Source organism: Eucalyptus grandis, chromosome 10 (assembly GCF_016545825.1).
Source record: "Eucalyptus grandis isolate ANBG69807.140 chromosome 10, ASM1654582v1, whole genome shotgun sequence".
NCBI classification, from domain to species: domain Eukaryota; kingdom Viridiplantae; phylum Streptophyta; class Magnoliopsida; order Myrtales; family Myrtaceae; genus Eucalyptus; species Eucalyptus grandis.
Window position 1 is genome coordinate 26,004,821 of NC_052621.1, and position 27,603 is coordinate 26,032,423.

The 27,603-nt window shown below is 42.0% G+C and overlaps 4 protein-coding genes across 7 annotated transcripts; 1 reads left to right on the plus strand and 3 right to left on the minus strand.

The window, feature by feature from the left end:
* Nucleotides 1–941: 941 nt before the first annotated feature.
* Nucleotides 942–6,198, plus strand: LOC104422462 (methylsterol monooxygenase 2-2). 4 transcript variants are annotated; one of them, XM_039303598.1, is made up of 7 exons: nucleotides 942–1,195; nucleotides 2,629–2,766; nucleotides 3,400–3,545; nucleotides 3,686–3,805; nucleotides 3,881–4,093; nucleotides 4,194–4,274; nucleotides 5,715–6,198. In XM_039303598.1, exons 1-7 carry the CDS (start codon nucleotides 1,166–1,168, stop codon nucleotides 5,794–5,796), a joined length of 810 nt encoding a protein of 269 aa, XP_039159532.1. In that variant the 5' UTR covers nucleotides 942–1,165; the 3' UTR covers nucleotides 5,797–6,198. The 4 variants fall into 4 exon arrangements, with proteins under 4 accessions (XP_039159532.1, XP_039159533.1, XP_039159535.1 ...); XM_039303599.1 differs by lacking the exon at nucleotides 942–1,195 and adding an exon at nucleotides 1,558–1,754; XM_039303601.1 differs by lacking the exon at nucleotides 942–1,195 and adding an exon at nucleotides 1,937–1,959.
* A 784-nt stretch (nucleotides 6,199–6,982) lies between these two features.
* On the minus strand, nucleotides 6,983–9,404 carry LOC104422463 (probable protein phosphatase 2C 24). The gene is made up of 4 exons (XM_010034791.3): nucleotides 8,370–9,404; nucleotides 7,914–8,255; nucleotides 7,678–7,783; nucleotides 6,983–7,576 (listed from the first exon to the last, which is right to left on the minus strand). The coding sequence occupies exons 1-4, from the start codon at nucleotides 8,901–8,903 to the stop codon at nucleotides 7,227–7,229; spliced, it is 1,332 nt and encodes a 443-aa protein (XP_010033093.2). The 5' UTR covers nucleotides 8,904–9,404; the 3' UTR covers nucleotides 6,983–7,226.
* A 4,687-nt stretch (nucleotides 9,405–14,091) lies between these two features.
* Nucleotides 14,092–14,908, minus strand: LOC120288889 (tropinone reductase homolog At2g29290-like). Its single transcript, XM_039303125.1, has 4 exons — nucleotides 14,770–14,908; nucleotides 14,549–14,656; nucleotides 14,349–14,455; nucleotides 14,092–14,236 (listed from the first exon to the last, which is right to left on the minus strand). The coding sequence occupies exons 1-4, from the start codon at nucleotides 14,906–14,908 to the stop codon at nucleotides 14,114–14,116; spliced, it is 477 nt and encodes a 158-aa protein (XP_039159059.1). The 3' UTR covers nucleotides 14,092–14,113.
* Nucleotides 14,909–23,162: 8,254 nt separating this feature from the next.
* LOC104422464 (tropinone reductase homolog At1g07440) lies at nucleotides 23,163–25,616 on the minus strand. Its single transcript, XM_010034792.3, has 5 exons — nucleotides 25,412–25,616; nucleotides 24,226–24,433; nucleotides 23,898–24,114; nucleotides 23,695–23,801; nucleotides 23,163–23,580 (listed from the first exon to the last, which is right to left on the minus strand). Exons 1-5 carry the CDS (start codon nucleotides 25,528–25,530, stop codon nucleotides 23,392–23,394), a joined length of 840 nt encoding a protein of 279 aa, XP_010033094.1. The 5' UTR covers nucleotides 25,531–25,616; the 3' UTR covers nucleotides 23,163–23,391.
* Nucleotides 25,617–27,603: the final 1,987 nt, after the last annotated feature.

Here is a 27,603-nt window from a genome sequence, read left to right on the forward strand (position 1 = left end):
GGAGGAGTAGATCGACAAACTGGATTGTCTGTATTTTCTATGCCATGATGATTTCTTTGTTTTTTTTTTTTGCAAGTCCACATAAACTTTATTTGGTCTTTGTGTGGAATCATGCGGTCGAAGTTCGCCGCACGCAAATGGAGTAAATATGGTGTCACATCTCTCAGATATGATCGACATTTTATTGAGGGGCAGAGGGATGCCCCTATTTAATGGGAAAAAAGGGGCATGTGATTGGTACGGTAGGTGGGAGGTGCTTTTTTTTTTTATAGGATTTCGTTAGTATGATAGCTTTTTTGAAAAATTATTATGAAAATAACAATACGTGAGTTATGAATTCAGACATGGACTCCATAATAATTTTAATTATTCATTTTGTATGATCCAAAATAATACATTATTCTCGCACTAAGTTAAAAACAGTCGCGTAAGCATTTCACTTTCACCGGAGGGCTCCTTGAGAAAACGCTGTCCATCTCGGGTGATTTCCGGAATTTCCCCTCACTATCTATACGTGTGTGTGTGTGTAGTTATATGGAGAGAGGGGGTGACAGGATCCGCTCGTGCGGTGAAGTCACTGTCGAGGGGGAAAGCCATGTGAGAAGTTGGTGGAGGTGAAGGGAAAAAGAAATCTGGGCAGCAGCAGCAGCAGCAGCATCAGCATCAGCACAGATCACGATAGGAGAAAAGAAAAAAAGAGAGAGAGAATCTCAAAAGAGGAGGTCAAAAACAAGGGGAAGGGAGGGAGGATTTGGATTTGAAAGCAGGGGGAAGAGGAGGAGAGGAGGGCGGCACGTAGGCCGAACGCTCACGTTCACTCGTCGCTGTCGCTTCCCACTCTCACACAGTCTAATTTTTTTTTTTTTTTTTTTTTTTTGGAGTCAAACTTAAATATAAGGGGGAGGAGGAGTTTCGGCAGCACCGAAAAAGGGCTCCTCGTCAGATTCCCTCCCCCACGCCACCCCCGCCCTGACAGTCTGTCTCATCTCGTGTCTTCCCTCTCTCTCTCTCTCTAACAAAATCTCTAATCTTCCCCCTTACCTCGCCTCAGTCCTCCCCACTCGCTGCCACCATCACATTCTCGCCCTTTTCAAAGCCCCCCCTCCCGGGTCTCTCCTCCCCTCCTCTCTCTCTCTCTCTCTCTCTCTCTCTCTCCGTCCTCGTCATGGCTTCAATCATGGAATCTGGTTGGCTGGTACTCTCTCTCTCTCCGTCGCTTTCTCTGCTTCGCTTTGCTCTGTATGCGCTCCCTCTGTTCCTACTCCCTTCTTCTCTGCTCCTCTTGGCTTCGAGTTTCGCGTTCCCTCCCCGCGTCCGGATCGCTCCCCGTCGTCGGAACCCATTTTTTGTTTTTCTTTTCTCCTCTTCTTTCGGGGCTCCGATTCGGCCGCCTCTCGCGTCTCGTTGATTCCGAGAGGGAGGCGATGGATCACACCGGACGGGAGGGGAGGGGAGGTTCGTCCGCCGCCGATTGCGGCGTCGGGGACGGGCATTGGACTGCGAAGTGTCGGCGTCGGATTACTCGTCGTTTGCGTTTTTTTTTTTTTTTTGTTGATTGCGCCTCTCTAGCGGCGGCAGCGCTCGTTTGACTCCCATTCGGACACGAGGGGCAATCGTGGTTCGATTTAGATCCTTTGACCTTTTTTGTTTTGTTCTCTAGCTGTTTACCAGTGGCTTACGGAAAAGCTTTAACTGTGGTTGGTGGATGACCAGTGTCTGCCACTGGACGTCAGGATCCTCGGGCAATCATGACCGTGCGTACCTTCTGAGGCCATTCGTTCTTCGCTGTCTTTTTCGCTTAATCTGCTTCGGCACTGCGGATTAGGGCTTAGAGATCTCTCGTAATGTTATTCGAGAGGAACATGCAGGCGTTATGGCTTATACCAGAGGTTGACACGGTTTAGAGCACTTTCTGGGGGCACAAAGGAATGGAGAGATGGCCTTCTCTATCGGTTTTCAGTTGTGTTCTGCTCGTCTGATGAGGACTAGGATGTTACAAAGTCCTGCATGTCTGCATTTCGTCCTGATATGTTGCTTGGTTTTCTATTTTCGCGATTTCTGTGAGGCGAGATGAGTGGCATCAACATCGGAGCTTATATGTAGTTGAAGTAATTAAAATTTTGCCCGTACACCTTCTTTGTCCGCCGATGCAGCCGTCCAAATTGGAAGTCTAAGGCTTTTGCGTTTGCACAGTGCCGATTCTTACCAAGACCATGTTTTGCGGTTTTCTTGCTTCTGTTGTCATCCTTGGCATGACTGATCATTGACTTAAAGAGAAAATTGGCTGGACTTATTGATTACTGCAATCGACAGAAAACTAAGTCAACGTTGGTTCTCTATATCTTTATTTTTACTCCTTGCTGTTCTTATTGTTTATCATGTCATTAGGCGATGATAAAGCTCTAATTCTTTGGTTTTCCGGATCCCCTTAATTCATTGGCTTTGACAAGTATCCCTCGTACTATTGGCATGAGAAGAAAGCGACACTTTTTATTTATTTATTAGAAAGGTCTAAAACTGCTGTTATCTAGAAAAACTCTCGCTGCCTTCAGTTTTACCATGCCTTTATTGACCCTCCTAGTGGGGATAAGTTAATGATAGATCTTTTTTTTTGTCCTTTTTATGCAGTATCTGGTCACGCATTTCAGCGACTTTCAACTGGCCTGCCTCGGGAGTTTCTTTCTTCATGAAAGTGTGTTTTTCTTCTCAGGACTGCCTTTTATATTTCTTGAACGGGCAGGATGGTTAAGCAAGTACAAAATACAGGTTGGATTTTTGTGTCTTTGATAATATTACCTTTGGTCTTGTTTTAAAGTCCTTTTTTCCCGCTGTTAAAATGTGAATGGAATGGATGATCTTGTGTAGACAGCAGATAAAACTACCTTAAAAGTTTTTAAAAGCCCATCTTTGCAAAAGACGCTTGCGAAGATATGCATGTATGTATGTTTGTGGCCTTCAACCTTGAATGGAGCAAACAGCTTTCGTTTTCATTTAAGATTTTCCTTGTCCAAAATTTTGAATATGTCTCTGCCAGTATGATGTCTAAAAGCATGGGCAATAATAGTTATCAAAAGCTTATCATTTAGATGTTATGTACTTGATATTGAAATAAGGAGGGTAGAAATAAGATTTTTGCCTGTGGTAAAAGTTTTCATTTGCGACAATTGAACAAATTATGATTCGCAGTATCAAGGGAACAGGAATGGTATTGCTAAGGATTGACAACCTCATTTCCCCGGTCAGAGAGGTTTCTGCTGTTAAACTTGAAGTTTGTGTCAATAATTCTGGTCATGTTTGTTTGAGAAGTACCTTGAAGTTTACTTTATCAACCAGTCTATGTCATCTGTGGATTCTCCTATTCCTTCTTCCATCTTCATGGAGTTTTAACATTTTGTGCAGCCGAAGAATAACACCCCTGCAGCTCAGGAAAAATGCATCACTCGTCTGGTACTGTACCATCTGTGTGTAAACCTACCAGTGATGATTTTCTCCTATCCTGTCTTCAGATTCATGGGCATGCGAAGTAGTCTTCCCCTGCCATCCTGGTATTTTCTGTTTCTTTATACGTGAAATGTTCTTTTTCTGCAACATTGTTCAAAGTAGCCCTCAAGGTTGGACTGCATCGTTACCATCTTTTTGTACCTTTACTTGAGGAGCTACCGACTTCCTCGTTCCGATGTTGCAGGAAGACAGTGTTGGCGCAGATTATATTCTACTTCATCCTTGAGGACTTTATATTCTATTGGGGCCACAGGGTTCTACATACAAAATGGCTGTACAAGCATGTTCACAGTGTCCACCATGAGTAAGCAAGGATTTTTCACTGTTTACTCTAGCCCTTTCTTTGGAAAGACATGTGAATGTGCTCATATCAACACAGATACGCGACGCCCTTTGGACTGACTTCTGAATATGCACACCCCGCTGAGATACTGTTTCTTGGTTTTGCAACCATTGTTGGCCCTGCCATTACTGGGCCCCATCTGATGACTTTATGGTTATGGATGGTACTCAGAGTGCTGGAGACAGTTGAAGCTCATTGTGGTTACCATTTCCCATGGAGCCTTTCAAACTTTTTGCCAATATATGGGGGGTATGTGCTAGAGTTTTGTCCCTCTCTTCATTATGTGTTATAATGAGTTGCTCCTCTCTTGACCTTTCTGCTTGAAATATCTCTTTCATGTATCTTTCAGTGCTGATTTTCATGATTACCACCACCGTTTGCTGTATACCAAATCTGGAAACTACGCGTCAACCTTTGTGTACATGGATTGGTGAGTTATTAACTTCATGATTGTTGTGAGGCCATAAGATTTTCTTTTTCTTTGTCCTATCATTCTTTTAAGCTAGTCCAAGCCAAAAATGATGGTTAAAGTACTGCTTTCCTATCTTTTTTTATCTTCTGTCTTTGTTGTTTTCCTTAGTATTTGACCTATTTTCTTATGGATGCTCTCTGAATCTAGTTAGTGGGAAAGGGCCTACATCAATGAGTGAAAAGGATGATATGACATTGCCATATCAAATTTTGGTTGTTATCATTATCTTTTATACCTACCTTGCTTTGCTGTCTGCATTTCGCACTTGCTACATTTGTAAAATCTTGTTTTTTTTTAAATGGCAAGAGCTGTTTGCAGTTATAACAGACTTCTTTGGGCTTTATCTGTTTGACTTTAAGCAAAAGCAGAAGGTATTTTTCTGTTTTCCCACCAAAATTTAAAATATCAGTTCTGAAAAAAATATAAAAAGTTCATATGGGAAACTTATGTGTCAACATTTGCATTTTGTGGAAGTTTGAAGTGTTCCAGCTTTCAAAAAGGTCAAAAGTGTGCAGGCCGCAGGATTTCAGATAGAAAAATGTAAATCTTGTCCAAACAAATTTTTGTTCCCATTTCCTATTTGAATGGCGCATATGTAAATCTTGTCCCATTTATATGTCTAATGGATGGGAGTTTCCTACCATTCCAGATAGAGTGAACCTTTAAAAGTTGAAGTTGCCTTCTGTGCATTTTGTAACCTGAATGGTCATATTGACCCCAGAATCATTCCTTCAGAGCATTTGGGCCTGTGTAGCCTGATGCACTCTCTAGTATTGTATGTTTTTTGGGCGTTGTCTGTGAGCTTTTCACAAACCGAAGTTCCTTTATAACTCTGTCTATTGTTGTTTGTTGAGAGACTTTTTCCTGTATCAGAAGTTCTCTACTTGATCCTTCTATTGTGTCTTTTCCTGGGTAGAAATGGACTGCAAATAATCTGTAATTAGCCATTTTTATACGATGCTTAGATGATAACGTTTTATGAGCAACTCTTATGCTTTACCCTTCTTGAATGATGTAATTGAGTAAGTGATGAAATCACAGAAAATTTTTATTCTGCTATCATCTCAAGTAGAGGACCTATGGTACCCTAAAGGGGGCGGGGGATTACTAAACTTGCTCTTTTTATTGGACTTGCATCCTGAATTCCGTAAGCATTTAGGCTAATAAGAAAGATATGCACAGCACATCGTTTGGGCACAATACATAAGTTGTTGCATGCCAGCAGAGACGTGTGATACATTCTCCTCCTAACCACATGATCTTGATTGTGCTTCTTTCTCTTCATCACTAGTATTGTTGGGTCAGGGCTTTGCTCTTTATAGAGGTGTTGATCATATGATGTCCTTCATTATTGTAAGCATCATTGTTGAGTGGTGGCATGTTTATCTATGTTGCCAGGGTCTTTGGAACTGACAAGGGGTTCAGAAAGTTGAAGGCCTTGAAGTCTGGTCACATTGAAGATTCCGGCAAGGAAATGTAGCAAAGGAAGATTTCGTTAAGATTCTCGAAATTGGAAGTGGGTGTATGGTTAATAGTCATCTCAGAGGAAGGTTCTTTTTCGGTTAGTGCAGCATCTTCATTGCAACATTTTTTCCTTCATTTTCAGTATCATCTGTGATGTGGAATCAGTGGAAAAGCTTCCTGTGAACTAGTAGTGCCTCTCCTATTTTCTACACCGATAAGGGTTTGGGGCCACTAACCCGTTCGCATAGACTTTGACCTTTACCTTAGCTGAGCCTGTTCACTCGACAATTTTGCATTTCCCATTGTTAAGCATATGTATGATTTAAGTTCCTCACCGGGAACAGTCAATTGCTGTATGTAAAGCGCTTTGAAAATTATGATTTTCGAGGACTATGGACATTCCATAGGCGGCTTTGGATGTGGAGGGTTTTTCGTGAAATGGTCAACGTTTAGGCTTAGTGTCCTAGAGTATCGAAGCAGAATTTCGACCCTTTTCGTAACCATACTCTCTTGAATTCAACCATCTTCTTCCGTTTCAGGGAAGGGCTGGTTTGCCAAAGAAAGCGTTGATCTTTTTGGTGAAATTTCTTCAGATTCAAAGAATTCATTGCATCATCTTCACTCGGTTGAACAGAAGTTTTGAACGACCATAAAATTGCTCTAGCCACCATGAAATTCCATGATTCTATGAGACGCGTTGTCGGGATCGACCCCAAAACCTTACCTTTTAAGGAGCATGAATTCCTGCCGATGGACGTCATGTTTGAAGGTAGCTTCCTTCTCCAGAGCCATGTTAACTTAAGAACCCCCTTCATGTAAAAGCGTCGATCAGAGGCATCTCTTGACGACCGGGCTTCGATATATGATTATAACATGAAACGGCGCAGGCAACTCTAATGGAACAAAAGCAGAATCTCCCCCTTCGGGAAGTTCTTGGGCAAAATAACATGTATTCATGCTTGTTATCTAAATGGTACCGTCCCTTACTAAAGGACTAGAAATGCCCTTTCACGGGCAAACGGGATGAGCACAAGGACAGAAACCCCGATGGCCACTGAGATTTGTGCCCATTCGTTCATTTCGGAGAACCCCCTGACACAAAGATGAAAGATCAGAGACTACTTGGGACCAAACCATGAACAAGATAAAAGGACCGGCTAAGGTCTTTAAGCAGTAGATCGCCAACGACCTCCTCTCCCACCTTTCGTAATTCCCAAAGGTCAGTTCATTTCCATCATTTGCTCAGGAGATGTTTAATGTCGCAGCAGTTCGTATGCGGAAATCAACCCGGCAAAATTACAGATGAGCACTTACATTCTGTTCCCCTTTCAATTAACAAATTTCGATCTCGGAATTAATTTTTGCATAAAAACTACGGAAAGAGAAAATAAGGGATAAAATAAAAAATAAAAATAGAGAAGAGCTTGAGCCCCTACGTGCTAGCGTCTACCAAGGTCTCCTGAGATCCACCACGACCACGCTCACGTTGTCCGTGCTGTGCCTCGCCAGCGCCAGCTTCGTCAGCAGCAGCGACGCGTCCGAGCACGCCCTGTCCGACCTCCTCTCCCCGCCCACCATCCCCGCGGGGGGCGCCGGCTCGGCCGCAGCCCCCGCGTCCTCCGGCGGTGGGCGGATCTTCCCCCTCAGGCACATGCGCGCCACCCCGCACGCCGTGTCGTTGGAGACCACGTCCCACAGCCCGTCGCTCGCGAGGATCAGGCACTCGTCGTCCGCCGTCCGCTCCATCACCGTCACCTCCGGGTCGCAGCTCACGTACGGCTTCAGATAATTATCACCTGCGCCCGAAAGAAAAACGAGAACGTATTCAATCAGACGCGAGGATCAAAAACACGAAGAAGACGCAGTCGGTCATTACGTGCCACCCGATGAAACCTACCGATGGCTCTCGACATTGCGAGAACTCCGAGGACCCGAGGCCCGTCCCAGTAGATGACCCGACCGCCCGCTTCCTGGATCCGATTCAGCTCGTCCGGCCTATCCGGCTGCCGGAAATATCACCACGTTAAAAACTCGCACGCGTGATCATAATTATTCAGTTCGATATAGTGAATTTATGTATTGAATCCTTAATAAATTCTCAAAAAATGAAAGCCCAAGAGAGTCGTGCCGGACCTTGTGATCGGAGGAGAGAGGAATCGCCTTGCCCTTGCGCGAGAGCACGGCCCTGGAGTCGCCGCAGTTGGCGACGATGATCTTGTCCGGGGTGACGATGGCGACGACGGCCGTCGACCCGACCGCCTCGCACTCCGGCGACTGCAGCTCGCACCTGCACCTCTCGTGCGCCGCCGCGGCCGCGCTCTCGTTGAACGCGATCGCCTCCTTGTCCATCTTTTGAAAGCTCCTCTCCATCGCCGCCCGCCACTCCGTCGGAGCCGCGCCGCCGCCCTCCTTGTTCGTCACCACCAGCTCCTCCCTTATCAGCTCGTGCATCCTCTCTCTACAACGCACTGCCACCTACCAACGAACCCATAGACCATATTTTAGAGGTTTTACTGAAAAAGCTTGTTTTTTGAAGGCTCATTAAAGCTCGTGATGTTGTTTGAATTTTAGTTAGCCCGGAATTCTTACATGAGAGCAACCATGTCCGTCGTAGACACCGAAATAATGCAGCTCGGTGGTGGTCTCGCCGCGCCGGCGGCAAAAGGAAGGGTGGACGGCGACCATGTCTTCCATCTCCCTCCTCCTCCCACAGACGGACGAGACTCCAAACTTCGGATACTCCTTCGGGAGCTCCAGAGCGGCCGGGCTCGACAGCGTCCTGCTCAGAGCCGTCGTCATCGCCGCCACTCTAATCAGGCTCAGCGAATCGTCGCTGATCGACGCAGCCTTGCGCCCCCAACTCCCGCCGCCCAACTCACCACCGACGCGTCTCTGCTCATCGGAGCAAGATCCTCCGGCGGCGTCGAGCGGCCTCCTCCGTTTCCGCCCGCCCGCCGCCTCGCCGCCTCGAGGGTGCGCCGCGACGACGCCGCCGGCCCCGCCGCCGCCGACGAACTTGAACCGCCGGATCTCCATCCTCCGCCGCCTCGCGGCCCTGGAGCTCGGCTTACACGTCGGGTCCGTCTCGGTCTCGCTCACCACCCCGCACCAGATCTCCGCCATCGAAAACAGAAGTACCAAAGCAAAAGCACTCGCCTTCCTCCTCCCTCTCTCTCTCTTGCTCCACCACCCTCTTCTTCTTCTTCTTCTGCACACTTCGACACCGAAACAGACCGCTCCAAAAACGGCACCGACTTCCGGCCAGACCGATGCTAGAACACCAGAACAAAGACACGACCGAGAACCCTAGAGCGCTCATAAAGGACGTTCGCGAGCAATCCCATGAGCCTACACCCTACAGAAACCATGTTCGGCGCGGAGAGAGAATTCAAGAGGAAGCTAAGCTTTGCCTTTCCTTCCTGCCTTCCCCTACGAAGAAGCAGAAAGGAGAAGAAGAAGAAGCGTCGTCCCGTGACGGGGGCAGGTCCGCCGACGTACGTCAGCTCGCTAGCTAGCGGGCTTCCCCTCCACCTAAATGAGGCCATCCCAGCCGTCGATCTCCCCTCCAAACGACCCTCTCTCCTCCGTCGATGCCGACCACGTGTGCTCCCAATCTCTCGTGCGTGGCCCAATCCGACATCTGCGAACGAACGGATTTTGCTCAATTTTCCTTACGGACCGGCCATGTGATGAGTGAAAAATCTTATCTTTTTGGGGCCAACCTATGTGACTAATAAAATGACATTACCACGAGAATTATTCGTCCAGATATCTCAAATCGCTTCATAATAGAATTTTTAATTTGATTATTTTAATACGATATCGGAATCACGCATGAGTGCATCTGTCTTGTTCGTCAAATGTAATCTTAATGAGACTCGGAATTAGCTTTACGTCCCCCGAAAAATATGTAAATTATTTACTTGAATATCTAGATTGATTTTGGGCAATTATTTAACTCGAGAAATGACTTTTTTTTTTTTTTTCGGGGACAAAAGAAAGGACTTGCCTGCCAGGCACGCATATGGTCCCCCCACGCGTCCTTTCGTGTCGAAATTTAAATCCCCTCGAGTTGGTGACACGCGTCCTTTCGCATTCGAAGCTGGAAAATTTTTGTTTATTTATGTTTCTGGTTTTTTCTTAAAAACAAATAGGGAAAGACCGCGACTTTTATTCTTCTCGGATGTCGTGGCCCAATGGGATGCTCATACGTATCGGGGCGAAGGTTGACATATGGGCCCACACGTCCCCATCGTTGACGCCCCTGTCGAAAGAAATACGGAGATGAATCCGTGAGAAACAGAGCCCATCCCGGGATCGGACACCACGTGTCTTGAATCGGAGTCGGGATAATTTCGAATATTTTTATATAAAATATACGTCAAAACTCTAAAAATCACATTAAAAAAATTTAAAATTTTACAGACGACATTATATACCAAATCAAAATTTATAGATTATTTATGTTGTTATCCATTTTTCATATTTACTTTATGATGATTTCTGGTTTAAATACCGCGCAATTCACCATAATTTTTTAAAATTCCACAACTTCGCTTTCAATTTGTCCTTTAATCTCCGGTCTTTGAAATTTAATTTCCCAACTACCTACTTTCCTTGTCATCTACATCGCAAATAGTGAATTTCCTTCGAACTCTTCCTCTCATGTGCCGACACATCTTGATGACTCACGCATTCACTCAATCCATTTGTAGAAAAAGAAAAACTATTTTGTGCAAAGACCGAGCCAGAAATAGAAAATCAACTCTGTCGATTCGAGACCGCTCGTTCTGTTAAATTTGTGCTTCACATCGATTTGATCCATCGCTCGTGACGCCTAAATTTTTTGGCAATAAGCATATATAATCACATAAATTTTTTGTAAAAGCTTTATTTTCTTGGTGGTAGAAAAGTTAAAAAGCCGTTTGCTTTGGACGAACAAATGCCCTCGCTTCTTCTTCTCGTTCACGTCATCATCCTACTGCGGAGCATCTAAGTAAAAAGAAAGAAAGAGATATCAAACGATTCAAATCGAACGAAAAATAAAAAAGAAAAAAAAGAAAACCGAAAGAAAAGTCGAGCGATGCGAGTATTCCGAAGAGAGAGAGAGAGAGAGAAGGGTGGTGGTTCCGCAAAAGTCCCTTTCGGGTGGGGTGGGGGTGGGAGATTCCGCCGGGCACGTGGCGAGCGGCGACTGGGCAACGTGTGGGAGACAGACAGGACAGTACGGGTGGGGGGCTGGGCCCCGCGCGGCGATTCAGCGAGCGGGAGGGCCTAACGTGAGGGTCCACGTGTGTGGGCCCGTACCGCCATCTCGCTAGCGGGGGGGGGCCTGAGGTTGACAGAAGACGAGGCTGGAAATCGCCACGTGACCGATGATGGCCCGGAAAAAGAAAGAAAAGGAAAGCGAACTTTAACTCGACCATGGTTAACTTAACTGACCACGTCATTTCTCTCTCTGGGTTCCCCGCCGCGTCTGCCTTCCTCCTCCTCTCTCTCTCTCTCTCCTCTGCGTTCTAGAGAGAGAGAGAGAGAGCGGGCGCTTTTGGGGGAGTGTGGTTGAACTTTCTTTTATGGAACCGCGCAACGAGAGGCGCGCGCTTGGAAAAAGCTCGTTGAGAAGGGGTCGAGGTTTCGTGTCCGGATGCGGGACGCGTGGCTTCGTGGATGCGAGAGTGAGAGCAGCAGCAGCAAGCAGCATGATGAGAGCGACGATGGTGGGCGGACGCGTGGTGGGTACGTGTTAGGGGGGCGAGGGACACGTAAGCGTTTGGTGCTGGCAATGAGGAGAGAGGTTGGTGCTCGCTCGGTGGAGGGTTTACGTTAGCGTCGTTGCAGAAGAGAAGTGAGAAGAACGGGGTCGTTCCGTGGAGGTTCGATGGCACGGAGAGAGAGAGAGAGAGAGAGAGAGTTCGTCAGGTGGTGGAACGATTTGCCGTGTGCATTGGGAGCTTTATATACGGATCGAATACGCGCGAGCGATACTGGCTCTTCGTGAGCATTTGGCGAGGGAGGAAGGCGAAGCGTGCAGGACATCGCCATGGCATTGTCGCACGCGAGGGGAAGGACGAGCCGCGCGCGGGGAGAACGCGATTCCGGCATTGTCGATGGGTTCGAGTCCGGATAAGAATCGTTCGTTCCCAGGAACAGGAAGGAGGAATCGGGACCTTGTCCTCGGTCGCGCTCCGTGGTCGCATTACGCCCGTGAAAATCATATTTCAAACTGTCAAGATCAAATGATATGGACCATCTGTTGTCTATTCAGTTTATAAACCTATTGTTTAATCGGAAATGCGGATCGGCCGGAACTTAATTTTTAAAGTCCAATGACCATTTGTCGAGAAATGGTTGTCGCTGGTAAGATCGATAAATTGGGAAATTATGCATTACCTGGCTTTTGTTTTTTGGGTTTCCTAAAGGATCTAGGGTCAGAGCCGATTGGGTGTTGGACTACGATAAAGATAATCCGGTCGTTGCTTGAGGGTATATTTTTTGGGTAACCTAACTCGGCCACTGGGGATGAGATTATATTCGGGGTGAGTATATAAATCTAGTTACATAATTTGATTTGATTTCGAGTGACATTAGCACTGTTCGGTTTGGGTTGCGAATGCTCCTCATGAAAATATTAGGGCACAAGAAATGGTTTGATCGGTTCAATTCGGTTTGGTCGGATGATTTGAAACAACTATTGTTTCTCACTTTTGCTGGCCGCTTAGAGCTTGTTCGGTAACAATTTCACTCTCAAAAATAATTTATAATTAGAAATTATTTTTTTATTTTATTCTTTCAATGAATTTTTAAGTATTTGAAAACGTTTGATAATTGTCCAAAATTTCTAGTCTCCAAATAAAATTGTATTTTGCACCACCCTCAAAATTTTTAATCCAAATCATTTTCTTTTAATTTTTAAATAATTTTATTACTTTTTCTTTTTTCTTTTCTTTCTCTTCTTCTTTGTCGCCAACCTCGGGATGATCGGTGATCAGTCATATGAGGGTTGGCGACCTCGTTAGAGCGTTGCTGGCCTGAGCAAAACCACGCCTTGTTGGTTGAGCCTCGGCCAAGCTCGGCTAGGTGAGAGGCTCAATCAAGCCTCGCCTAGCCGAGTGAGGCTTGTTGGTGGCTGGGCGAGCCTTCGGTGAGTCCATTGGTGAGCCCGTCTGATCTTACCTTATCGATCACCGATGATTGGTGGCGGTGGACAACGGTAGCAGTGGAAGAAGAAGAGAAAAGGAAGAAGAAAATGAAGAAGAGAAGAAGAGAAAAGAGAAAAAAATAAATTTGGATTAGCTTGATTTTTGAATTGTTTCCTAAAACAAACGAGCAACTTTTTTTCACTTATTGATTTTGTTCCAAATCCATTCTCGACAACAATTTTTTTTTTCAAATGGGATAGCCTTACCCTTCCATCTTTGTCGTCATCTTCTTCTTTCGTTTTCTTTTTCGAATATAACTTGGCTGAGCTTGAACCAACCCCAAAGTGATGCTCGAAAGTCCACTTTAGGTTCCCTCATTACTGTATTTTGCAGCCAAGGGATTTGACTACATAAGGCCCAGATATATAGCCCACAGGCCGGATTGGTTTGGTAAACCGATCACTTGAGAAAATTAGCGGTGATTAGAGTCATAAGTCCATAATTTGGATGCCTTCTCCATGACGGACGGTGAAGTGTTCGTCTTCATCGATATCTCAGACAATCTTTCTCATCTCTTGCCTGCCCCTTGATCTTGAGAATCCAAGTGAAACTATCCATAGTGTTCACTTTATCACTAGATTGAGAGATCAACGTAAGTGTTATTCTATTGGTTGCTCGAGAATTCACTTGCTCATCTTGAAAAATAGTACTTAGATATTATGGGAAAATGCTTCGTGATAAGTTAAATATGAAAAAGATATCATGCAAAGATATAACATCATTGTCATGCCATAATTTCTTAACGAGAAAATCAATTGTCCTTGCGACGAAAATTCACTAAGGAGTTATTGTGGTACTATGGCACCCCTACACTCTCTTGACTCCTTTGTCATAATTTCTTAATGAGAAAATCAATTGTCTCTGTGCCTAAAATTCACTAAGGAGTTATTGTGGTACTACGACACCCCTACACTCTCTTGACTCCTTTGTCTTTTGAGTGTTTGTTTTGTTGGTGCCGGGCTTCCTCTCTTTATATATTCATTTGATAAAAATATATATTATACTTACCTTAACTAAAAAAAAAAAAAAATTCACTAAGGAGTGTCTTACAGGCAAAAGAAAGTTGGGCTAATGCTCCAAGAAACAAGAAGCCATTCACGGTAAACCCTCCATCGACACAAATGGTCTGTCCCGTTACGTAAGAGGCTGTCGGCATGCACAAGAAGACCACCAATGATGACACCTCCTTGGCTCTCCAATGTGGCCGAGCGGCGTCCTTGCTATCACCTCGTCATGGGACTTTTCGTTGCTAACTGACTACGATAACATGAGTTCATGTCATATCATGATGACGAACCTGATCAATATCTATGTAGTGATATGTTCTCAAGCACGAGAGAAACTTTACAGCCTTAAGAGATAATCTTACAGGCTCGGCTTGTGGGGTCATTATGTGCCAAGGTGCAATAGAGTTGCCTCTTATATTGTCCTTAGCCCATTCACATGCCAAATTCTTGGTTAATTGGTTCATTGCTCCTAACAATCAACTTGGAGAAAAAAAGAGATGACTTTTTTTTTAGCTCCATATGAAAAAAGTTCAGATAGTTAGTTATGATAATATTAACTTACCTTTGGTTGTCGAGTAAATTGGTCCAACATTCATTGAAACGATGCCGATAAATGAAAAATTTTCCGCTGAATATTCCATGGTCAGCTTTACTCTGTTGGTTTGTTGATCTACCACACAAACTGCTCCCATTAAAATGAAAACCAAGTACCAAATCCATCGAAGGAAATGCACAAATTACGACCTTGTTATTGATGTTGTAATCGGATCCACGGGGATCGACTTACTAGGAAGTTGAGCCTCCCGTTGAAGAGGGAGGACACAGTAAGCATCGGCTTCTCTCGCTCCGATCTTAAGGAAAAATCACAAGTCGAACCCGTGACCCGGACACCCTTTCTCTTCCAATCTTTCACCGGCTGCATTTCGGAACAGTATACACGGTGGCCCCAAGCCTTGCTGTCTTCTCGACAATGGCATGCCTAATCATGGTACAACAATATGACTATTAAGCCTTAGTACATGTCATACCTAGGATTGTTATGAACAGGCCATTTTAGCGACGCAATCCTCGAAGTAATTGACCCTCTCGTTATGTCCCTCGTCATTTTCATCGATTGAGTTTTAGATGGCGATTATATAGATTTTCTAGCTTATTATTTATAGAATCGACATTACCGAATTTAGAAGAACCTACTATCTCTTGGGGCAAGCCTAGCTGAAAACGATTTTTTCAAGCCCAGACAGGCTTGAGCCGGGCTACTAAACCCATTTGTCTTTGTTACTAGTTAAACATTATATGAGGGATGTAATGGCCGAAAATAGCATTAAAGGCATTTTAACCTGTGGCTCCATGGTGGTGCTTTGCAGAAGCTTTCTGATGTATATGATACAGCCTGCACATTCTTAGAAGTTATGTACGCAAAATTTTGGGCCTAAACCAGAATAGCCTGGATTGGACTTGACCGAAGTTATTTAGCCGGGCTAGTATATAAATGACTGATCACCCAGCCAAGAAATTCTAGGCCATATTTGTTCTCATAGGACCAAAAAAGGTACCTCGGCGTTCGGACTGCCTAATCTGTACACAATTCTACCGTCACACACATTATTATGAAGAAATAAGATGCCATAATTGACGGTTTTCAGATGCCTAATTCATCATGTTTGTTCCTCCAACCTAAACCAAAATAGTCAATTGATTATCAAAATCAACATTGCAAAAGAATGAGGTGTTTGAGTGAGAGAGAGATCCGATTCCATTAGTTCCACCGGTGACGAGAGCGCTCATTCCGTGAAGCGACCACCTGTTGTCGTTGTTGCGGCTGCCCCATCTCCTTGCCGTTCCACTCCCATCAGGAGCCATTCTCTTTCTTTCTAATATCTGATTTCTTTCCCTCGTCTCACTTGTTTTCTTTTTGGGTCTATGCGACTTTCTAACTATCCACTGTGTCATGTATAAGTACGGGGGAATTGGGTTCGGCGGCGATTCCGTGTGGCCTGATATTAGGGTCCAGGTGGATGAAGTCGTACTGCCATTTGCAGCGTGAGATCGACAGAAGATAAAGCATAAAGTTACCACGTGACCGACGATGGCCAAAAAGCGACGGAAGCTCGCCGTGTGTATCCGGCGCTCTCACATGGATCGAATGCATGCGTGCAATGCTGGCTCAGACATTGGGCTTGAGAACACTTGGGCTAGGGAGAATGGCGAAGCCTGCAGGACGCCACAGTCCCATTGCACAGCACGGCCCACACGCCCGACTGGTTTGGTGAACTGATCGCTTTGAGAAGACCAGAAGCAATTGGAGTCCTTAGTCCAATATCGACTGAGATCTTACATAATGCTACTCGAGAAATTAAAAATCAAAAGACATCACGCGAGAGAGGACACAATTATAATACCATCACCTCACAATGCATTGAAATCGTTCTAACCCTTTGTGTAACTGATAAATAGTGACCATATAAATCTACCAATCAAACTTATTTTATTTTTTATTTTTTGGCATTATCATGTTAACTAAAGATGAACCTGTGTCTATGGCACGATTATAATAGTACCACACACAATTATTTCAGCCAAATCTTTTCTAAGTTTGAAAGCGGTATTGTGAGCAGTCTTTGAGAAAACATTCTGAAATAAGAAAATAAAAACTCTGTATTTCACTAATATATTGTTTTTTTTTGTTGAAAATCTTTGATGTTTTGCAAAGATCTATCATTAAAACGTATTTCTGATATACGTTAGCGAGATGAGTGGATATATATTGTGTACAGTGTTTTCCTTTAATTTCCTAATAATTGGAACGTCATTAAAAAGTTCAAGAAAATGCTTATTTAAATGGATAAATTCTGTTGAAGCTACCTAGAAAAAAAAAAAAACATAGCTTTTTATATGATAAATTTATTGGACCGTGTTTGTCATGTCAATCATTGCTTGTCAAGTACATATATTTTTAAAAAAAAAAACAAAACACATACATATTTAAATTTAGGCAATGGCATAAACATAAGAAAAAGTTTCACGAGAAGCTAATAAATGGAGGCTTAAAAGTGAGAATAGCAAGTGAGGGGAAAATGTACTAAATTAGTCATGAACTTTTTTTAATTTTATTAGTAGAATTATAATTTTTTTTTTTGCAAAATTTTAATGTAGTCTTTTTCAGTTAATTTTCATGTGAAAATGCTCATGTAAAGGTCTATTTATTATCGATTGTCTTAAATAGCATAATCGGCCCTGAGTTGTGGTTACTATTCATCTTCCTTTCCTTCTTCTGTTCATTTTGTTCATGTCCTTCTTCTTCAAGCACATGGTCGCGCAAATCAGCACCAAGTTCATCCACCCTCTCTCCGAATTGAACCGTCATGGTGCAGACCACGAACCCTTCGTAGCTCATCCCCACCACATTCATCTTCTTCACGCCAATTGCCTCCAGCTGCACCCAATACTTTCTCCTCCATTAGAGCAATTGCGCACTGGGCTTGGAATTGCTCCGTCCGCTCAGGCCTCATTGTGCAAGAGTCTACAAAGAAGACAAAGTCAGGGACGTACACGTTGAAGCAGGCAGCCAGCGGGGAGACGAAGTCATTCCACTCGGCACTATCACATTCCGTTGGCGCCAATGCCGGGGAGGAGGTGGAGGAGGAGGTTGGGCCTTATTTGTGATATTGGCGAGATTTGCACTCCTATTCAAAGAAAGGAGAGATTGTAAGCAAATATGTATATTGACAGTTTTCTTATTTTTTGGAGTTTCCTATTTTTGGGTTTACTTGTTTCCTTTGTTGTAGCAACCCTTGTGTACAAATTACAAAAGAATGTTATGACAAAAAAATAAGAGAATTGAGAGTTTTGTCCGAGGCCATAGGCACATTGCTAAACCTCATAATTCTTGTGTTCTCTTTTGTGATTGCTTTATTAAAACTCAACATGGTATCAAAGCATGTTTGATTCAATCTGTGATTTTTTGGGTTTGGTTTTTTTGCACATCTAATTGTCTTGATCTACTTATGTTCGGGTCCGTTCCTATTCTCCGACGATCTGTGTTCTTTGGTTAGTGCTTGTTCCTCTCTTTGTTGCTGTCATATCCTTGTTATTACTACCAACACGCCATGGAGGGGTCAACGAAGTCCGAAGATGCATCCAACACAACAAAGGTGCATGATACAAACAACCAATGATTGACTATGTTGTTGCTAAACGAAAGAAACTACCTTCCTTTGTCACGGGCTATAACAGTTGCTCTTAGGGGGTAGATTGAAGCTTGGTCACATCAATGAGAAGATTAGAGCACCTCCCACAACAAATCTCAGCTTTGATGAATGGCAAGCGAATGACCATAATGTAATGTCTTGGATATTCAATTCCATGGGACCGGTGATCTACAAGATATTTGCATATTTAGAGTCAACCAAGGCATTGTGGGATTCGATATATGAGATGTATGGTCAAGCCAAAAATGCACCTTGGATCTTTGAGATGTAGCAAGGAGTCGTTTGTTCTAAGCAAGGCACAACACATTCTTTCACTGAAAACCTGGGAAAAATGAATAAGCAATTGGATGAGCTTCGTCAGTATAAATCTGCAACCTAGAATGTGATGGATTATGTCAATCTAGAAGAGCAAGATAAAATCTTTCAACTGTTAGCAAGCATTAAGCCTGAATTTGAGGATGTCAAACGTCAAATTCTTAGGAGTCCTCAATTGCCCACTTTCAATGAAGTTTATGCCATAATGCAATGTGAGGAAACAAGGAGACATGTCATGCCTTCAGCTCCAATTGCATCAGGAGGGCTTGGTGAACAATTGGTCCACTATGCTACCAACACAACACGAAGCAAGGAGACTTCATTGCTCGATATGCCAAAGGAAAATTTAAGAAACCAACACGGTTCCATTGTGACCATTGCAATCACAATGGCCATTCCAAAAAGAGGTGCTGGTTCTTCATCCACATATGTGTATTCCCAAAGACAGGGGTTCAGAAACTAAGGTGGCAGTCCAAAACAATTAATGATTTTTAATCCAAGTTGGAGGATTTGTCACAACAAGTTCTGCAATTATTTCAGATACATGGCAATGGAACGAACGCTTCTAGCACTAAAACTGGAAATTTGGCTATGACATCTAGTAATGTTCTTGCTTACTTAGCTTTATCCAAAACTTAGTTTATTGTTGACTTTGAGGCTACAGACCACATGTCTAAATCTCCAAACTTGCTATCCAATATTACTCCAAGTGCATCATATCCACCTAATACTATTGGTAATGGTGGGTAGGATCCAACTAGTGGTGTTGGACAAATTAAATTTTTCTCATATAATTCAGAAGCATAATCGGTACCTAAATTATCCTCAAATTTAATGTCAGTTAGCACATATACTAATAAGTGGAATTGCAGTGTTATCTTTACTCCTCAAAAGGTGTGTTTTCAAGATCGAACCACCGGGAGGATGATTGGTGAAGGGTTGTTGCAGAGTGGGTGGGCTATATACAATGGACCTCAACAACAAAGTGTTGATGGCACAAAGGAAGACTAATGACACTTCCCAATTGTTGGCGTTTGGGTCATTCCTCTGATCGGGTATTGCATACTATTGATATGACTTTAGTTATGATTCCAATTGCTATGATCCTTGTTATTATGCTAAGTAGCATAGATTACATTTTCCACATAACGCACATAAATCGGAATAGTTATTTTATTTAGTTCATTCGGCTATTTGGGGGTTTCTCCAATCGACTCTAAAGATGGGTTCAAGTATTTTGTTATATTTATTGATGACAAATCTTGAGCTACATGGCTTTTTTTGCTTAAATCCAAAAGTGAAGTGATGACCGTGTCTCAAGATTTTTGCAATTTGGTGAAAAATCACTTTTAACACTATAGTGAAAATTCTTCGTATAGACAACAGAACTGAATATACCAATCGATCTTTTCAAGTGTTCCTACGTGGCCTGAGAGTCATCCATCAGACCTCCCGCGTGGGAACTTCATAGTAGAATGGAGTTGGAGAAAGGAAATATAGGCATCTGCTTGAGGTTACCTGAACATTATTATTCTTAGGAAATTTACCCAAGACATATTGGGTAGATGCAGTCCTTACTAGCTGTTACTTAATCAATTGTTTGCCTAGTAAGGTGTTGGGTATGAAGTTTCAATTGAAAGTCAGTATGGCCCAAAATTTGGTATCTCTCACCTAAGAATTTTCGGATGTGTGTGTCATGTGCATTCTCGATATGGTGACAAGCCGGATCCACGAGCTTGAAAGTGTGTGTTTGTAGGATACTCGAATGTCAAGAAGGGATACAAATGCTATGAACCAAATACTAGACGTGTTTATATATCTCGTGATGTTTTCTTCAAAGATGCTTACATGTTTTTTTTTTTTTTTTTTTTTTTTTTTTTTTTTTTTTCGGGAATCAAATTCATGGGAGCAAGGTGACTATTCTGAATTTTTGCTTCCTGTCCTACCTATTGGGAATTCAATGTTGGATCAAGAGGAAGTTCCAATAGTGGCTATTCAAGGGAATTAGCCAATCCCCAATGTCGTTGCCATTCCTGATACAATTGCCATTACAATAGATGCAGCTGATTTGGAAGTTAGGGTTGAATATGCAATAGAGATAGCTCCAGCAGATGTTGCACCCATTATCTTAGCCCCAACCCATAGGTCATCATGCATTCTAGGGCCTTCAACACCGCTCAGTGATTTTTCAACATATCATACTACTCAGCATCCCATTTAGGATTTTATTAGGTACAATAGATTTTCTCATAATTATTTAAGTTTTTGATCTGCCATTAAAAATCAAAAGGAACCCAATACCTTCTTGGAAGCATGTAAAAGAAGTGTGGGTGAATGCCATGAAAGATGAACTTTAGGCATTGGACTGTAACCATACTTGGGAACTTGTTAAGTTGCCAAACGGGAAAAAGACAGTTGGATGCTGGTGGAATTACAAGATCAAATACAATACTAATGGTTTGGTTGAGAGGTACAAAGCTCAGCTTGTCACAAAAGGGTATACTCAAACCTATAGGATAGACTACAAGGAAACATTTGCTCTTGTAGTGAAAAAGAACATTGTTCGTGTCCTTCTATCTATGGCAATTAACTGTAGGTGGCCATTGTTTCAGATGGATGTGAAGAATGCCTTCCTCCAAGGAGGAAGATGTTTATATGGATATCCCTCTAGACATCCCTTAGAGAATAATAAGGGAATGGTTTTCAAATTGAAGAAGGCAATATATGGTCCCAAGCAAAGTGGCCTAGAGCATGGTATGGCAAATTGAGTTCCGCACTTGATAGGTTTGGTTTCAAAAGGAGCACGGTTAATTCTTCAATGTTTACTAAAGCAATTGGTGAAGGTATTGTTGTTATTCTAATTTATGTTGATGATCTTATTATTACTAGTAGTAACTTAATAGGTATTGTAGAACTTAACAGTTGTTGAGCAAAGAGTTTGACATTAAAGATCTTGAAAAATTGAGGCATTTTTTGGGCATAAAGGTAGCAAATTCTAACAAATGTATGTTCTTGACTCAAAGGAAATGTATCCTAAATCTATTAAAGGAGATTGGTAAGTTGGGTGTTTAACCTGCTAGCACTCCTATGGATTACAACAGTAAGATTGTGTCTAAGGAAACACCATTACAGGATATTGGGCAATTTTAGCGTTTGGTAGGGAGATTGATTTACCTAACTATTACTAAACCTGACATTACTTATTTTGTCAGCTATGTGAGCCATTTATGCAAAAACCTACACAAGGACATATGGAGTTGTTAAACTAGCTCCTTATATTTAAAAGTTTCTCTAGCAAGAGGAACTTTGTTGAAGAATAATGGTATTGTGGGATTTACTAATGCTGATTGGGCTAGGAACCCCATGGATAGAAAATCTACCACGGGTTTTTGTACCTTTGTTGGTGGAAATATTGTTACTTGGAAGAGTAAGAAGCAAACAGTTGTGGTTAGATCTAACATAAAGGCTGAGTACCAAGCCATGGCTACCGCCACTAGTGAGTTTGTATGGCTTCATCTATTACTTTAAAAATTGGGTCGTAATGCCATGTCTAAGCCTATGAAGCTATCCTATGAAAATTAGGCAACAATACACATTGCTTCAAATCCAGTCTTCATGATAGGACCAAACACATAGATGTCGATTGTCACTTTATAAGGGAAAAGGTTCAAGACAAGATGGTAGAGACACCATATATTCGTAGTAAGGATCAACTTGCTGATGTGTTCACCAAAGCTTTTATCCAATGGAGTATTTCAAGATATGATGAACAAGTTGATCTCTAATGATGTATTCGCTCCAACTTGAAGTTTTATCCAATGGAGTATTGGTGATATTGGGGGGATTTGCGCTCCTATTCAAGGAAAAGAGAGATTGTAGGCAAATTTGTATATTGATAGTTTTCCTATTTTTTGGGTTTGCTTGTTTCCTTTGTTGTAGCAACTTTGTGTACAAATTGCAGAAGAATGTCATGACAAAAAAATAAGAGAGTTGAGAGTTTTGTCCAAGGACATAGGCACATTGCTAAACCTCGTAATCCTTGTGTTCTTTATTGTGATTGACTTACTAAAATTCAACAGGCCTCACCAGCTTGGGACTCTTGGGGACACAACATCGCATCACCATGCCGTCATTGAGGTCGCCAGGTTAGTGACGGTGGACTCGACGCCAGACAGCGAGAAGGAGAAGTGGAGGCACTAGTCCCTCGTTGCCGTGAAGCTATGACACTTGGTCATTGGACTGAATCTTAAAGCTCAATGCTCTTTTTGCGACCGCTTCCCTCCTCCTCTAGAAGCAGAGCAATGGTGGTGATGCGAGAGGCGGGTGGTGATGCCGATTTACAGAGACATTCATAAAGCGAGGACGACGACGATGTTTCAAAGGTTCAAATTGGTTAAGGTCGTGGTGAGGGTCGCTTTGATAGTGCTGAGTGCTGGATAAGAGATAAGAGGTGTATGTTTTTGAAAAAAGATGAACAGTACAGAATAAGAAAAAAGAAGAAAGTTCAGAAAACTATATTAAAGAAAAAGGAAACGACATAATTTTGCCTACATCAAATTACTGATTGTCAATTTTTTGAGAAATAAGGTAAATCGGCGATGAATAACCGTCATCCGTCATGTTACTATTTTCTAAAAAACTTGACTGGAGTATTATATTAAAATTTTATTAAATATTCAAGATTACATTGGTAAAATTTAAAAATTTAAAATTAAAATGACATCCTTATAATAGCTTTATGACTAGAAGGTGAGAGTAAATGAACATAAGAGTAGCTTCTACTCTCCCTTATGTACGAACAAGAAATTGTCTACCTGCACACGTGAATGCACAGAGATGTTGCCATTATTGATTAATAAAACTCTTAAGAAAGTTGGACTCATGCTCTAGGAAATAAGAAGCCATTCACGGTGAACCCTCCATCAACACAAATGGTCTGCCCTGTTATGTAAGAGGCCGCTGGCAAGCACAAGAAGGCCACTAAAGACGACACCTCCTCCGGCTCTCCGGTGCGGCCGAGTGGCGTCCTTGCTATCACCTCCTCGTGGAACTTCTCGTCACTAAGTACCTGCAACGAAATATGAGTTAACATCAGATCATGATGGCGAACATGGTCAATACTGATGTGGTGAACTATTTTCCAGCATGAGAGAAAATTTAAAGCCTTGGTAGATCAAATTACAGGCTCGGCTAGTGGAGTCAATATGAACCAAGGTGCAACAGAGTTGCTTCTTATGTTGTCCTTAGCCCATTCGCATGCCAAATTCTTGGTCAACTGGTTCATTGCTCCTGCCAATCAATGCGGATAGAAAACAAAAAACAAACGCAATTTGTTTAGCTCCATATTAATAGTGTTTAGATAGTTACTAACGATAATGTTATTACCTTTGGTGGCTGAGTAAATTGATCCGACGTTTATTGAGACAACGCCGCAAACGGATGACAAGAACACAATACTTCCAGCTCCCGAGGCCTTGAGAAGGGGATGTGCGAGCTGGCTCAGATGGTAAGCCGATTCGAAGTTAATTGTCATGATGAAGGAAAAATCTTCTGCTGTGTAATCCATGGTCGACTTTAAGGTGTTGGTCCCGACGTTGTTTATCTACCACAAATAAAAACCGAGAACAAAATCTATTGAAAGACAAGCACAAACTGCGGCATTGTTATAAATATCATTATTGGACCCATAGGATCAAAGTCGCCTTAGACTCACTAGGATGTTGAGCTTGCCGTCGAAGACCGAGGACACGGTGAGCATCAGCTTCTCTCGCTCCGATCTTGAGGAAACGTCGCAAGTTGAACCCGAGACTCGGAAACCTTTGCTCTTCCAATCTTTCAAGCATTCATTAATTTCGGCTTCATTCCGGGAGCAGGTATGCACGGTCGACCCAAGCCCCCCTAGTTCCTCCACAATGGCATGTCTAATCATGGTATAAACAATATGATTGTTCACCAACTTTGTGATTTTGAAGAAGAACAGATTATTCATTTCCACTAGGAAAAATTCTACGTGACAAGACATCAGTACTTGTGATACCCAAGAATGTACGGAAGATTTGGCTGCGGCATTGCAATGGAAGTCAAACCAATAATTGAAGCCTTTGAATGCACTGGATTTTTATTTGGGAAATTACAAAAAGGAGTCAAAAAAAAAATTCTATTGGCTAATGGAAGTCAAACCAATAATTAAAGCCTTTGAATGCATTGGAAGTTTTTTTGGGGAAATGGATTTTTATTTGGGAAAAAAAAGGAGAAAAAAAAATTCTATTGGCTAATGATATCACAAAGACGCAAATGATTTACCAACGTCTAAAAGCCACATACTTTCAAAAAGGTTGTGCATGAATCAGTCACCCAGGAACATCATTCTCAAAGTAATTGAGCTCTCTAATCAAGTCTCTCGTCATATAGAGTTTTAACTGGCGATAATATCAATTTTCTAGCTTTTTATCCGAGGGATTGAAGCTTATTGGATTCAAAAGCATCTGCTATCACTCGAGCGGTTCAAAAATTTTGTTGGTCGGGAGCCAGTTTGACATGCTATGGTTGGAACAAGTTTTTCTAGGCTAGATATGACGGAAAATTCCACTTAAAGTGCTTAAATCCTCGCTCAATTTATTTTGAGTAGGTATGGGATTGGCCTAAAAATCGTAGGCCTTGTATATTTTGGCCAGGACAAGAAGTATCTTGATCCTAGATTGCCCCAACCAGTGCATAATCCTACTATCATTCAAATTATAACAAAGAAACGGGATTTCAAGGTTGACGGTTTTCATATACTTAATTCATGATGTTTTCTCTACCAACCTAAATCATAACAGATAATCAATCATCGAAATCATCGATAGAAAACAACGAGGTGTTCGGTAAGGGTCAGAGAGAGAGAGAGAGAGAGAGACCCGATTCCTTTGGTTCCACCGGTGACAAGAGCAGTCATTCCATGAAGCGACCACCTGTTTTTGTTGTCGTTGCTGCTGCTATAGCATCTACTGGCAGTCCCATCTCCCTCCGTAGCCATTGTCACTCTCTCTCTCTATTCCAGTTGTGATTTTTCCCCGGAACTCTTGTTTCTCCTTTTCGTGGGTAATGCGCCTCTCTAACTTTCCACCCCGTTTTATGCCAAGTCCTTCACTGGCCCTAGAGAGAGTGACGGCGACTGGAAGAGACTTACTGACCGCACAACTATGGTGGAGTGATGAGACCCGTTCCCAGCACGACGCGGAGCCACTACTTACGTACGGTCGTAGAAGTATCCAATCATGACTAATCAACCTATCATATCATGACCGTGACATGAATCGAAGTTGTTCACGTCAAGAACTGTTACATGGGCCCCGCACCCAGGACTTCCCAAGATCAATAATTGCCATGCATCGCTACGTCCGGACTCGATACGAGATTAGACGTACCTAGACAACTTTATGTTTGGGAATTGGGAACTCTCCGTTCCTGGATGGCTTGCTTTTGCTCATGCCACAACACCATGATGACGCCGGCACATAAAATACACATAAGAATTTTTCTAAGATGAATTACATTAATTAAGATTGAAATTTACTGTTTAACAATATATAAATTTTTTTAATTAGTCTAATATAGAATTGACTAAATTATGATTGAGTTTGTGGTTGAAAACTTTATAAATAATACTGAATTATTATCATTTCACATCAAAAACGATGAATTCCAAATTATGTGCAGACTTCTTTTTCTTCATTGTTGTGTTCTAAAATCTAATTATGAAGATCTTAAGGTGTTGTTTTCGTAGCTAACAATACCTTCACCACTCTCGTTGAGGGGCAACACTTTCATTCATATAAAATCATTTAAGGATTTCAACAGATGTTCTCTTATCGGTGTCCTTTAGTGTACTTTATTGTGTAACTGGGGTTCGATGTATCTTATTTGCGAACTCATAATTGCAGTATTGTTTCACCCCTTGTGATCAATTTCAAATTGATTTTCACTAACTCTGAATTTGAACATTTTTTTTTTCCTTTCTCTCTTGACCTTGATGTTTTACATTTGACATATGGATTTATAACGGATAACCTGACAATGTAAAAGTAAAAGGTAAACATTAACATCTAAGGTCGTGTTAAACTTTTCAATTGAAATTTGTTTAGGAATTTGTGATTACTAATTAGAGAGAGCTAGAAAAGGAAACCAAAAAGGCCCCCTTAATAGGCTCTAGATATAACTAATATATTACCCAAGAAAGGGTAACCCGTTACACACGCCGAATCAAAAAAGATATGGCTGGGAGAGGTTGGCACCCATGGAGCATAGTAGAGAAGACACCTCCACCACTCGAGGCCAAAAAATACCGTGAGTTGAATCAAACGATAAGTCGGGATCTAAAACGGCGCCAAACGTTGGAAATCTCGCTTGGGATCTAGTCAATGAGTAAAAACTCAATTGACTCTTACATCATCACATTGCTATGTCCATGTTCATACTCAAGAGACTACCAAGTTTTGATTGATACAATCAGCAATGCATCAGATGCCACAAACAAAAAGATTCGAGTCAACATTTTTAATTGTATGCGACCTTCTAAATGAGGCCTATTCAGCATCTAATTCAGTCTAATTGAAAAGGAAGACTTAAAAGGTAATATGATTTCTTTTCTATTTCTTTCGAATAGCATTCACTGGACCCGGAAGATTGTTGGAAAAAAAATTAAAAAGGAAAATAAGAATAAGAAAGAAAAAACAGAATCAAAATGATTTTCTTTGACATTCAAAAATAATTCAATCGACTAAAAAAATAAAACTATTGACAATTTATAAAATTGATTTGATGAATTAAATATTTAGAATTGATGGAATTACCATTAGATTTTAAGAAATTGAACTATGTCATTATGTAGTGTGAGTGCATAATATACTAATATTGCCATTTAACTGAATTAAATAATCTATTCTCATTTGATCATGGCAAAGGAGTAAGTCAAAGTCGGCCTCAGAACTTTCATGACTATGACTTTGTTTCTCAAACAATAAAAATATATTGATTTTTCTCTGATAACCGAATAACCTTAAAAGTAATAACAACACAGTTTGATGTACACCTTACAGCACTCCTATAT

Bases quoted from the DNA above. Each gene is read 5' to 3' on its own strand.
- LOC104422462 (XM_039303598.1), top strand. From the start codon at position 1,166: ATGGCTTCAATCATGGAATCTGGTTGGCTG. The intron at 2,767-3,399 runs GTTGGATTTTTG...CATTTTGTGCAG, and splicing joins TAAGCAAGTACAAAATACAG to CCGAAGAATAACACCCCTGC. The intron at 4,094-4,193 runs GTATGTGCTAGA...TGTATCTTTCAG, and splicing joins TTTTTGCCAATATATGGGGG to TGCTGATTTTCATGATTACC.
- LOC104422463 (XM_010034791.3), bottom strand. From the start codon at position 8,903: ATGGCGGAGATCTGGTGCGGGGTGGTGAGCGAGACCGAGACGGACCCG. The intron at 7,784-7,913 runs GTCCGGCACGAC...TATTTCCGGCAG, and splicing joins CTCTCTCCTCCGATCACAAG to CCGGATAGGCCGGACGAGCT. The intron at 7,577-7,677 runs GTAGGTTTCATC...TTTCGGGCGCAG, and splicing joins CGCAATGTCGAGAGCCATCG to GTGATAATTATCTGAAGCCG.
- LOC120288889 (XM_039303125.1), bottom strand. From the start codon at position 14,908: ATGCAGCCGGTGAAAGATTGGAAGAGAAAGGGTGTCCGGGTCACGGGT. The intron at 14,657-14,769 runs GTCGATCCCCGT...TTTGTGTGGTAG, and splicing joins GAGGCTCAACTTCCTAGTAA to ATCAACAAACCAACAGAGTA. The intron at 14,456-14,548 runs GTAAGTTAATAT...GTTGATTGTTAG, and splicing joins AATTTACTCGACAACCAAAG to GAGCAATGAACCAATTAACC.
- LOC104422464 (XM_010034792.3), bottom strand. From the start codon at position 25,530: ATGGCTACGGAGGGAGATGGGACTGCCAGTAGATGCTATAGCAGCAGC. The intron at 24,434-25,411 runs GTCTCTCTCTCT...TACCATGATTAG, and splicing joins GGTGGAACCAAAGGAATCGG to ACATGCCATTGTGGAGGAAC. The intron at 23,802-23,897 runs GTAATAACATTA...ATTGATTGGCAG, and splicing joins AATTTACTCAGCCACCAAAG to GAGCAATGAACCAGTTGACC.